Genomic DNA, 13612 nt, shown 5'->3' on the forward strand with positions numbered 1-13612 from the left:
ATTAATAATTTAAATATGGCAATTTACCTAGAAATTGTTTGATAGACAACATTTGAAACTTTTCAAAATTCCAAACCAGCATTGAGTAACCAAAGAAATTAAAGTAATATTTCCCAAACCTAATTTATAGCTACTAAGTGTAAGTCTAGCTGTATGTTTTTGATGATATTTTTTAATTACTTTTAGTAATATTTGAAATTCCTTATTTCCACCTTTTCTATGGATGTGTTGCATTTCTGTAGACACCATATGCATTTTTGCATATTGTGTTACTGAAATGTCTTATCATGCACAATATTTGTTTAATAAGCTATTAAAAAATATGAACCAAGCATTGTTATTTTGTATGATGATTTTTTTTTTAATGTAAAAAACAAATATGAACATGAACCAATGTTGCTATGAGGTTTTGTTTGGAATCTTAGACTAAAATGTACAAAAAAATCAGGTCTCAGTATTGTCAATATATTTCTGAAAAGCTTTATCAGTCGTATATAAATCTAATCTAGGCAACCTCATTCAATACATTTGTCTGGAAATTAAGCTTTAAAAAAAAGCTAACCATATACAAGCAAAAAAAGAAAATAACATTTCTATGATACTTAAGATGAACCATACATTAATCATTAATACATGGTATATTTAAAAAAAAAACATGACACCACCACATTTGCATTGAGTGCAAAAAAAAAGTGAAAGTAATAGTCAAACAAGAACACATTCCCTTCAAATATGTTACAATACAAAGCCCAAATGTTTTATTTACACCTTTTACTTTTAGAAATAACATGCCAATAAATCTACCACTCTTTAATAAATGGTGAAAATAAAAACTTCACACAAATTAAAACATGAAAAACTCAAAGACCTTTGTATTTTCTGTCTGAAATCATTTAATCATATAAAAAGAAATATCTGCACCATCTTAAAAAAATATCCATCCTCATCTTCAAACCAATACAACACGCTTGTTTTATTCCTCTCTCTCATCACAATTTAAATAAGTACACAAAACTACATAGTATTTACTTGTAAAATTTCCAAGACCCATTTTTAACTAACCTTTGAGAAGGATTAGAGCAATGTACATAAATTTAGAAGGAACAGAGAAGTACCAGCAAATTTTCTATACAAGACAAAAGCATGAGTATTCTGAAAAGAATAAATAAAATTTTAACGATAAAAAAATAATTTCTGAAAGCTGTGGAAATATTTGGATGCTAAGTTGCCGATTTCTCACTAGATCTAAATCTAATTAGTTTAAGTCAATGGAGTAAAGTAGCCATTTAATTAAAAAATGCCAATTAATCACTCAACAACCAAAGTAGAATCATTGGTGCTGACAGATTCGTCACCCAGTAGCATATCATCAATATCACAGTTATTGTCTATTGCACTGCTGTTATGTGATGACAACACAGAATTCACACAAATGCCATCCTCTCCCGTGTCCATCTCTTGTCCATCTTTTGACAAGTCATCCCTTTGCTTCTCCCCTGGTTGAACAATGGTGCCATCCAGATGTACTCTCAGTGGGGTTAAAGGTGAAGGAAGATTGCTGTTGGTTCCTGAAAATTCAGCATCTGGATCTACTTTCACTTTACGTGGCCGTATAGTGAGAGGGGTCTTTTGTTTAGTTTGCTCAATTTGTGTGACAAAGTTTTCTTTGAACTCATTCATATCCGCTAGAAGCTGCAGAGCCTCTGCCATAACTTTCTCCTGTCGCTGACGGAGTTCCCCGAGTTCCCTCAGGTTCTCATGCATCAGTTGCAGACCTCTGCACAGGTGCTCGTTGCCTGACCCAGGTGGCACAGCCTCACCCGACATGTAGCGGTCGAAGTCTGTACTGCTGATGTTAAGAGATTCTGCATTGATGCCCTCCACAAAAGACACTGCACAGCACTGAAAAATTTAAGAAGTTGAAAAAATTAGGTTAAGGATTTTAAATAAAGAAATTAGCATTTTGTAAATCTACACTCATTACATTTTTACAATCTTACACTTGACTTCAATCCTAAGTTTAAAGATATACTTAGACTATCATAAAAAAAAGTTACATGTTTAAAATAACTCATCTCAAAATCATGAATTTCTCATTAAATTTGAAGTACAGTATATTTAACACCAGCAAGGACTCTTAAACAGTAAGTCATGTTCTCAAATCTTAGAATTAAAAACAAAACAAGGCAACAAAACTTATATTTGTAAACCATTTTTAAAGAACAGATTCTAACAATCTGCATAGCGAAAAATAACATATGATCCAAACTTAATTAAGTTAAGCTCGCTTTCAGAACAGAAAACATATTTGCCATCAGAAGTGAAATTATTTGTTTAGCTGGTCTCAACATATATAGATTGCGTTGTCAGCACCATGCCCCACTGTTTTTGCTTTCTCTGATTTGAGTCAGATCCCCATCAGAGATTAGTGAACTCAAGAAAAATCCTACGGACTCATGACATTTGGGTTAGTAGATCTGATAAGAGTTGAAATCTGAGTAAGAAGCACTTATACTGCAATGTCAGGTTAGTGTTTAGGATTCACCACAGCCTAATGTGACTAAGGAATAAATTGACAACTCTACTTCGTGTTTCTTTCATCACAGAAAATTAAGTATTTTGCTTACCAAATTTGTGAAATAATATCCCTCCTCCCCACTCATAAGCCGTGTTGGGTTTGCAAAGCGTGTGATGTACTGGATGTTTGACTGCAGTAGGGGAGGGTTGGCCTTCAACACTATGTAGATCAAAGCTGGTAGAAACTCATCAGCACTTGCAGGGCCTTGCTTGGACTGGCGCAGCACCTCAAAGATATGCTTGCTGCAGCTTACAATGCACTGGAGCTTGTCTTGGGTAGCTCGTTTTGAATCAAGTTCTATGATGTCTGTAAGTGTAATGCAGAAAATGTGATCTCAAGAAACCATACGTTTATAGGATTTAAAAACTACCAATATCTTTGCTTATTAACTTATATCAGTCTTTTAAACTCATATTAACATTAAATATTAGGTTGCCAGGTTTATAAAAAATAAATATTGCCTATAACTTTTAAAACTATTTAATAAAGTTGGAGTAACGATTTTGGTATGTTAAATTTAACACATTTTACATATCAGGTAACCTTCATAGCAATCAAGGTGGCTTTGGGACATCTAGTATTCTTAGGCTATCACTTTCAACTACTACATTCATATAATTCATTAGTTAATACATAATCTTGTAAGTGTGAGCTTTTATACTGTTAAAAAAAAAACAAGGAAATTCAGCAGCAGAGACCAAGCACTAAGCAAATAAAATGGTTTGATGGTATTTTAAAACGGCACCTGTTATTGCACTGTCCAGTTCATATCTAATAGCCGGGTCATTTTCATTGATGAGTGTGTCCAACTGGGCTGCTGTTATCCAGTGGAGGCTCCTAATCCGGTTCTGGATGGCTAAGTCTCTCTCCTCATCATTGGTAGTGTGGTGGCAGAAAATTGTGGGGTATAACCTGGTCAAAATGTAACGCTCAGTGAAGTCCATTACCTTGTCTATCACATCAGGGGAAAAGCCTGAAAAAATCCACAATATTTACGTTAGGCAGAATGCTTTTTACATCTATTGAAATTAATATACCAAAGTCATTTACAAAAGGTAATATTGTGCTGTGCCGTTAAACTAACAAATGGGGGTAGGGAATTATAAAGAATTACATCGGTTGGGGAAACCCAAGTATTCAGTTGATTTATCTAAAGGATGATTTTTTTTTTATATAAGTGAATCATACAATGATATGGTAATCAAGAACAGAGCCAACTTATTTACACAAAATACAATACGATGAACTCTTATAAAAGGTGTGGATGAAAAGTAACTGATATACTAGATGGAAAAGCCAATTTGTAGTTAAAGGGTGGATTGGATGTAATGTTACATAATAAAACTCTATACAACAGAATGTCAATGGGAAAAGTGATGCAGTAACTAGGTCAGCTTGAACCAACCAATGAGAATGTGGGCATTGGTTAGGGTTAGAAAACATGTGATTAGACTCACTGAAATTAGAGGATAAGCTTAGTTTAGGGAATAATTATTAGTAATAATTTCTAATCTTGAAGCTGAATAGCTAATGTGTTATTATTTTCATTGTTTATGAAGTGTGTAATTGTAAAGAATAAACATTGTAATTTAATTGTACTATTTAAACAAGACTCCATTTATTTCATTAGTAGCTCCATTTAATAAGTGTCAAATGCCAAGGTTAATTTAAAGCAAAAGAAGATCCCCATACGATTATATATTACTAAGGGATTTCTCACAGCATCTTGGCAACATGAGAATTATTCATCATAAGTATCATCACACTTACCTTTGAACACTGGTAGGCAATTTAACTTTTCCGACAAGCTTGTATAGAAGTCTTGCACCATTTCTGACAAATCATCTACAGACACATCCTGATGATGCTGCACCCGTTCAATAAACCCACGCACCTAAAATATTTTTAAAACTTTATAAATACAATTTACAACCTGCCTGTTTTTAATGTAGCTAACGCAAAATATCAAACAAAAACCTGTGGCAAATTTTAAAGCAACAGCCAGTAAATGGGGATGGATTGAACACACGTTAAGAAGAGAAAAAGAAAATATTGCAAAACATGCTATGGACTGGAATCCCCAGGGAAAAAGGAAAGTGGGCAGGCCAAAGAAAACATGGAAAAGGACGGTTGAAGAAAAGGGGAAAACAGGTGGGTTCACATGGGCACAGATTAAGGGAGCAGCCCAAAACCGAGTCCGCTGGAAATGTCTAGTTGCAGCCCTTTGCTCCCCAGGGGCCACAAAGGAATGATGAACACACTGTGACCACACTATCCCTTCATATGCATTGGTATCAGAAATGGGTGAACTCAACTTCATTTTTCCCATGGGCCATTAGGTTCGAAAGGGTAATTTTTCCACTGTTTCTTTAGTTAAACAATCTTATTTTATTACACAAGTAACCCTCTATTGTACAACTGCACAAACATTCAAAACCAGACCTTTTTTGCAGCAAGTAAAGTATAATTGATCTACTTTGATGCCTGCCCAATATTTGAAAAGATAAAGCTTAGCCATACAGATGGGAAACACTAGACCCCACAATCCCAAAAACACAAGACAGTGACTATCCTATTTAAAAAAATATGCAAGCCTAACCAGTTTAGAGATTTCCAATGCTGCTGGCTTTCTCTTCATAGATTTCAAAAACTCAGCAAATTCACCACCAATTTTCTGGCTTTCAGCACTGATGCGCCTCGGCTCTTTCACAAGCGGTTGATTTTCTGTAGGGCATAAGTCACAACGTAGAGTTTTTTATAAGATGTTTTAAAAGTGGTTGATTTTCTTTAGGGCATAAGTCACAACGTAGAGTTTTTTATAAGATGTTTTAAAAGTGGTTGATTTTCTGTGGGGTACCAGACTTATTTAAAAATAAGATTGAAAGTTAGTAAAACAGATCTGATTAAAAACCCTACCTTTATTTGGAGTTTTTCTTAAAAAAGATTTAAATGTGTTGCTTCGCTTATTGACCTGCTGAGTTTTCTTCTCTTCAAATCGAGAAAATGATGCCCTGACATCAGCTAGACCAGGAACCCTGAGTGAATATACAATGTAGAAATTTTAGCCCTAAATTGTTATCTAAATATCTACATGCATTTTACATTTGCTTTCTTTCAATGCATTTAATTTTAAAGTGGGTAGGCCTATAGTTCCTACAACCATAAAAATAAATAGGAATTTTAAAAAGTATATCAGGGCTAAAAGTAGCAATGCTTAGCTGCATAATAATTAATTAACCCAAGACTCAATCTAAACATAAAAATAATTAAAGGTAAATACAACAGATGTAATAAAGGAAGACAATCTAAAAAAAAATGCTTATATGATGATGACATAATTTACTTTATCGCAATGACAATTAAAAGCCAAATAATATTTTATTTTTTAGTTTGTTAATAAAATTAAAAGCATGATAAATACAATTTAATATATCTTCTAAAGACTATACACTCCTTAGCTCTTTTTCTCTGTACTAACATGCATAACGAAATAGTTTGTTTTATATATGTGTATGTGTAAAAACTTACTTTTTAATGATGGTAGATTGTGCAGCTTCTTTAGCAGCATCGTGCTGCATCTGTGCCTGCCGGGCTGTCTGATAGACTTCCCTGTAGCACTTACTACAGAAACCCTGCCATGCCGGATTACCATAAAACCCACATCCATTTTTACAGAGCAGGTCTGTTTCATCCAAGTGGAATGTTTTCTTTTTGTTCTGTCCATTTGTTGCCAGCATGATGCCAAGTTGAACAGACTTTTTTTTTACCCGCTACACCAAAATTATTTAGATAATTTTCTGCGATTCTACTTTAAGCATATTTTCTGCATCTCAGTTTTGCAGAGAGTGTTTAAATTCAGCTACTTAAAAAAGACTGCATTTTATTTGGTGTTGGATTAGACCTGCAAATAAAATAAAAAAGTAGTAAAAAAAAGCAGCATAAAATAAAAGAATAATGCACAACAAGGAAGTAAAGCACAACACCTATAAATAAGTTGCCTAATTTAACATAAATAACCCTGTGTCTATAGTTCAAGGAAGGAGAAGACTGCTACATTATTCTAAAACAAAACAAGCACACTTAATTGCATAACTACATAAACTTAGTTTAACAATGTAATTAACATCTCTTGGAGATAAGAGAATAATTTAAATTAAAGAAATACTTTTGAATAATCTCCAGCAAAAGATAACACAATCTAAATTAGGTTTTAAAATGGCCAAGTCTTAATTTTCTTTTTCAAATTGCCCATCAGCTAAACTACATTTAAACAATTTAAAGCAAAAGAAAACACACAAAATTTGAAGGTAGCATTTTATTTCATAGCCCAAGTGGCACTAATATTGCACCAGGGGCTAAAGTTGTGTGAGCCATTTTCAATTAATAAGTAATATCAACACTAAAGAGCATTTTACATGGGTTGAGTAATTCAAAGTGTTGATACTAGTTCTCAATAGGGCAAACTGAGTAACATTGAAGGATATATCATATATTGCCATGTAGGCGCCAGACAGGGAATAAGAAATGTGGAGGAGGTTATAGAAATTGAAGCAAAGGCTGCAACCCCTACTGAAGAAACCTGCACAGAAGCAAGTGAGTTGCAACTCTTTACTTCATATGGGCCTCACAAGATTAAGTAAGGCAGGGTGGAATTAAATATACCCTTTCAATCAAGCGGTCAATGGGGCAGGTGAAATAGAGTTCACCTGTTTCTGTAACCTCTGCATACCGTGCGGCGTCAATTCGGCCAATGACGAAACGGCCCCGTCAAAGCGACCCCGACAAAACGACCCCGTCAAAACGACCCCGTCAAATCGGCGTCAAAAGGGCCAGCGACATATGGACCCCGTCATATAGGCTCCCGACAAATAGGCTACCGTCATTTAGGCTACCGACAAATAGGCTCCCGTTATATAGCCTCCCGACAAAAGGGCTCCAGTCAATAAGGCTCCTGACAAATAGGCTCCTGTCATTTTGGCTCCCGACATATAGTCTCCCGTCATTTAGTTTTTTCCACAAAACGGCCCCCGTCATTACGACTACCGACAAATAGGCTCCCGCCATTTAGTTTCTCCACAAAACGGCCCCCGTCATTACGACTCCCGACAAATAGGCTCCTGTCAATTTGGCTCCAGACAAAAGGACCACTGACACAGTGGCGTAGCTACCGTAAAGCTAGCGTAAGCAAGGCATGGGGGCCCAAGGCACATAGGGGCCCTTTTCCCTCATAAAAAATTAAAACTTTTACAATGGAATTTTAATATTTGTTACATATAAATAATTTTAAAAAAAGAAAAAGGTTAAAAGTTCCAAAAAGCCCCCCCCCCCCCACCGTTTCGGCAGTGGGATTCAGTGTTTGTGGGTCAAACAGAGCCCAATCGTTATAATAACACTACAGGCTATATCACTTTGTCGTGCAAGACATTGAGAGAATCAGCCTATAAATAAACTTTTTAGCAGTAGTAGGCAAGCATAATAATATAGTATAAATACATAATCAGGACATATAAAATACAAAATGTTGCCTTCAGAATATTTATATATTAAAAACTATCCATCGTAAGTAGAAGTTGATCTCTTCGTTTAACTCCTCTGTAGCCTAACGCAGAGGCGTAGCGAAGGCGAGGCGGGGGGTACGGACCGCAACGGGTGACACCATTTAGGTGGGGGGGGGGTGACACCAAAGGCAAAAAATTGTAAAATTTATAGAATGAAATGCCGTTTTCCAGATCCATTAGTTAAAGTTAAATAGTCTTCTAAGTACAAATCGAAAATTATATCAAGAGGGGGGGGGGGGGTGTGACACCACGACGTAAACGTAAACTATAAAGAAAACAATGCTACATCCAACTGTATTATAAACAGACTGTAGATAAACATCGTTACTATTAAGTCAGCAGTGATTAAAGCTTAAACACGTACGTGTACCAGTATGTGGCCTATATATAAATTTTAGGCCTATGTAGGCCGACACACACACACACACATATATATATATATATATATATATATATATATATATATATATATATATATATATATATATATATATATATATATGCTTTGTTTCCTGGGAGGGGGTGACAATACGAAGAGCGCACCGGGTAAGACCCGACCTAGCGACGCCACTGGCCTAACGGCTGACGAAGGGGCCCACTGATAATTTTTGCATAGGGGCCCAAAAATCCTAGCTACGCCACTGCACTGACAATACCGTTTCTGTAGAGACTAAGTCTCCCGGCAAAGCGGTCTCATTGAATATGACACCTGCCATTGGGACCCCTTCATCAATATTCTTTAGAGTTAGCTTATCCAACACTCTTATGTAATACAACGTATGTATCTCCTGTTCAGCAGGCCTTATTTTTATATTAGTTTATCGATTATAAAAGATAGTATGTTTTAATTTAAGGGTCATCTATCTATGACATCCATAATTAAGTCGGTTATATGCTGTTCCAACTCATTGTGTGGGGAGAAGGGTCCACGCTGTACCTTCCTAACTGCAATATGCTTGTACAGGGGCGTAGCGAGGGGGGGGGGGGGCGGGGGGGGGGGGGTGCGGACCGCACCGGGTGAAATCATTTAGGGGGTGACACCAAGGCAAAAAATAGCAAAATATATAGAGAAAAAGTTGAGGGGGTGGGGGTGCAAATCGAAAGTTTGGGGGGGGGGGTGCAAATCGAAAACTTGAAAGTTTGTCCCCGGGAAGGGTCGCAACGCCTCTGGGGGGGGGGTGACACCATTAAGTGCCGCACCGTGTGACACCCGACCTCGCTACGCCAGTGTGCTTGTAGGTTATCAAAACAAAATGCTGTTATCATGTTAACATCATGTATATCATACATTTACACTTCTGTGCTCGCTTTTAAGCAACAGATCTTTTCTGTTGTAAATTAAACATTATCAAAACTTTAGAATTGGTGGAATTTAGCTGTTATGGGCTCGATTTGTTTGTGAATTAATGTTGGTTCATGTAAAAATAATTTCATTCGGGCATTAAAAAGAGGTTATGGTGGTATTGGAGGTAGGACACAATGGTTACTTTTATGCCAAGAGTGGTCATATCATTCATTTTTCTGGAGCCAATATGTCGGGAGTCATTTTGTCAAAAGCCAATATGTCGTGAGCCCATTTGCCGGGAGCCCATTTGTCTTGAGCCCTTATGTCGGGAGCCAATATGTCGGGAGCCGCTTTGTCGGGAGCCAATATGTCCTGAGCCTATTTGTCAGGGGTTAATATGTCGGGAGTCCATTTGTCGGGAGCCTAAATATCGGGAGCCCATTTGTCGGGAGCCTATATGTCGCAAGTCAATATGACGGGAGCCCATTTGACGGGAGCCAATACGTCGGGGCCCTTTTGACGGGGCTATTTTGACGGGGTCTGTTTGTCGGGAGTCGATTTGACGGGGTCGTATTAACGGGGCCGTTTTGACGGGGCCGATTTGTCCCGGGCCGTTTTGACAGGGCACCCTGCATACAATCTGATCGGGATAGTGTGTTCAGGACTAAACCTATTCTTTCAATGTAAGAAAATATTAAGCAGATTACACCAGTATAGGAGCAGCAATATAGACAGTGTCACGCTGATGAGAAAATGTGATAGGGTGTTCAATGGAGCAACGATGTTTATAATTGGCGTGTTTAAAACCTAAATCTAGAAAAGATATAGATCTATTAAAAAAAAGACACCTATGCAAACAACTCAACTATGGAGATAGAACATTAAACTTAATATGACTTAGTTAAATACACTTCTCGCAAAAAGGATTGCTTAGATAGGTTCCGATCTCGTAACTGGTCTAATAGCTAATTTCAATTCCTTTAAATTAAGTCAGATTTTAGTTAATAAAATAATGATAATATTAGCCTAATATTACACACACAGGCCTGCCCTGCACTAAACATTTCTAGTCAGTACACTTTCCTGACTTGAGTACAGTGGCGTGATTGTGAAGTGTACAAGTTAGTACAACCAACTCTACACCCTACAGTATGAAGTAAGAAAAAGTACACACTCAGTCTCAGTGACAGTCCGCACACCCTTTCTAAAACTCTAGATCTAGAATCTATCTTAAGCTAGCTTTAGATCTAGAATCTCAAGACTTCAAATCTAAGTTTAATTTACACTTTACACAATTTGAATTTACTGAATTGAGTTTTGTTCTTGGGTGATTCAGTCAGATAATCTGTACTAAAAAGACTTAAGTTTTATCTTAAGACTTAGCCATTACTGGCATTACAAGGGCATTAGGCCTAACTGTGTGTGTAACTGAGAAGATCTAAGACATCTAAGATTTCTAGATCTAGATCTCTAAAGTCTAAACTTCTAAATTGAAGTAAATTCTAAACTGAAACTCTACTCTACTGCATCTACTATAATAAAGAATAAAGAAGGAACCATTAATTATTGTATTATGTGTATTGTATATCTGGAAGGAAAAAATTGTAATAATATAGGCCTAGATCTAGAATATAGAAATAGAAATCTAATAAATAATTTAAATATTCCTTGCTTACTTCCACTATCGCAAGGGGTGAGTTGACATAAGTCATCAGCAGTAGTCTCATGATCAATATCAACAAACCAAATAGTATGCCAGATTTCTTTAAGTTAGAAATGGTAATCAATACATTATTTTATTTCTTTATTAATTACTTGGCGTTATATTACACTCTCTTTATATTCTATTATAGTAAGAATAAATTAAAATATTTGAATAAAGTTTATTTATTTAATATTTAGAAAGGTAGATCTTTTTATTTGGTGTTTTTAAAATAAACTCTTTATTGGCAATACAAATTCTATTAATAGACACAGGAAGATATTTAGATATCTCCTTCATTTAATCTACGGAATACCGGACAAAATGCCTGTTTTTAAAAGTAATAAAACTTTGTACGAGATGTGGATCGCAACAAAGAAACTTTCTGACACTTTCCAAATAAAGAGTGTTCTAAGATAGTGATGTATTCTATCACCTAGCCTATACTATGGTTATTGTATATTGATTGGTTGGTGCACAATTGTTGATAGCCAAAGACAAGGCACACACCTACTACCTAGCCTACAATACTGTAACAATGGACATACCCACCCTAGAGAACAGACTATACTGATGATCAGAGTTTGCTAGCTAGCAGTCACCAGGACATTGAACCAGAGGCGTAGCGAGGGGGGGGGCGTGGGGTGCGGACCGGACCGCACTGGTTGACATCATTTAGAGGGGTGACACCAAGGCAAAAAGTAGCAAAATATTTAGAGAAAAATGATAATTCCATTTAATTAAGTGATTAATTCGAGTGTTAAATAGTCTTTAAAGAGGTGCAAATCGAAAGTTTGAGGGGGGGGGGGGGGTGCAACTCGAAAGTTTGAGGGGGGTGCAAATCGAAAATTGAAGGTTTGTGGCTACGCCTCTGGGGGCTGACACCATTAAGTGTCACACCGGGTGACACCCGACCTCGCTACGCCACTGCATTGAACAGAATGCAAATAGATTGGCAGAACATGCTGCAGCGATAGTCCTAACTATTAAAACCGGGAAAACTGGTCTTAAAAGTTAAAATTTAATGCAAAAGTAAAGCACCCACTGCTCATAAGATAAACTATCACCAACACCGGAAGCGTTCATTTGGCATGTCTTAGTGAAGTCATAAATGGTGGAGATTGTCATAAAGACGTAAATAATAGAACAGGGAAAGCTAGCCAATCCTTTGGTACACCATGGAATATATAAAAACCAGGAAAGATATAAGCCTCTACCAAAATGTCGATATATTTAAAAACATAATGTGCTTAGTCTCCCTTTCTATGGCTCCTATGTTAGAAACCCACCAAAGTGAAAAGGTGGACTGGAACTAAATATTTGAGAATCTTCTAATCCAGGGGTCTCCAAACTTTTCAGCCCGAGGGCCGGATTAACTACCAAATATACGTTCGGGGGCCAGAATTTCTTCCAGGCATCTCCTCGGGGTGGCGAACCCCCCCCCCCCCCCCCCCCCACGGAATTATATATATATATATATATATATATATATATATATATATATATATATATATATATATATATATATATATATATATATATATATATGCAAATTTCAAGTGCCCCCCACCCGAGAGAAAAAGTCTGAAAAAAGAAACACTGTCGGGGACCGACAACACACTCGAGGTCCAAGATTGTTCTTCCCGTAGGCATACTTCATTCTTGATAAAGTTTGTATGTTGATCCAAAATTTGAAAGGTACTTTGAGGCAAAAGGATGAAGGTACGGGTCGCTTTTCATTGTGTTAAATGTGATTTTTAAAAATTGTATGCAACACTGCTTTTGATTTTCTGCCCCAAAGGATCGGCTACTTTGAATGATTGGATAAGTTTAAGGCTCAATGCGTATTTTTTCTTTAACACATTATTTAATATTGTTTTAATGAATTCAATGAAGATGTAACAAACGACTATTGAACATATTATTTAAAGTGATCACAATATATGAATAACACATCCATCTATCAAAGTTGTTGTGTTTTTTGTTTACGTGATGTTTCGCTGTGTGGTATTTTAGTTGCGATTTTGTTATGTTGTATTTTAATGTTTTGTTGAGCGTTTATAAACGCGCTTTTCTAACAGTTAAACGAGAATACTTTTCGAAGCACATGCTTATGATCTTGTACTAGTAGTGGTATACCATTCCATTTTATTTGAAAAAATAAATTTCTAAAGAAAAAAAAACAGACGCTCTATATTGTAATAAATAACCACCTACGGCGAATAGGATGAAATGGGATTATGTTAGGCAAAGACTTACTAGAAATAGACCCTTGTTAGGCGTTCTGTTTTAATGTACGTTTTATTGTAGAGATTATGTTTGCAGCAGCTGTGTTGTTATTGATAATAATGTGGTTGCCTATGACAAAAGAAAAACAGAAATATATTTATAAGGACTTATGTAAGGCCTGTATCAAAACTGGGTTGTTCATTCTGTAGTTGGCACGTGTCACAAGGCTAGCATCGGGAAATGGACGCGTTCAAAATTTA

At 36.3% G+C, this 13612-nt stretch overlaps 1 protein-coding gene across 1 annotated transcript; it reads right to left on the minus strand.

Moving 5' to 3' along the window:
* Positions 1-325: 325 nt before the first annotated feature.
* LOC131929090 (rab5 GDP/GTP exchange factor) lies at positions 326-11169 on the minus strand. The gene is made up of 8 exons (XM_059285283.1): positions 11098-11169; positions 6107-6479; positions 5495-5613; positions 5178-5302; positions 4349-4472; positions 3324-3551; positions 2628-2884; positions 326-1902 (listed from the first exon to the last, which is right to left on the minus strand). Exons 2-8 carry the CDS (start codon positions 6313-6315, stop codon positions 1309-1311), a joined length of 1656 nt encoding a protein of 551 aa, XP_059141266.1. The 5' UTR covers positions 6316-6479; positions 11098-11169; the 3' UTR covers positions 326-1308.
* Between the last annotated feature and the right edge of the window lie 2443 nt (positions 11170-13612).

This window comes from Physella acuta, unplaced genomic scaffold (assembly GCF_028476545.2).
Source record: "Physella acuta isolate Inbredline_101_S28 unplaced genomic scaffold, ASM2847654v3 ptg001595l, whole genome shotgun sequence".
Classification (NCBI taxonomy): Eukaryota; Metazoa; Mollusca; class Gastropoda; family Physidae; genus Physella; species Physella acuta.

Excerpts from the sequence above, each read along its gene's own strand:
- LOC131929090 (XM_059285283.1), bottom strand. The coding sequence starts at position 6,315 with ATGCTGGCAACAAATGGACAGAACAAAAAGAAAACATTCCACTTGGAT. Across the intron at positions 2,885-3,323 it reads ACTGGACAGTGCAATAACAG|ACATCATAGAACTTGATTCA; the intron begins GTGCCGTTTTAA and ends TTACACTTACAG. Across the intron at positions 1,903-2,627 it reads GATATTATTTCACAAATTTG|TGCTGTGCAGTGTCTTTTGT; the intron begins GTAAGCAAAATA and ends TAAATTTTTCAG.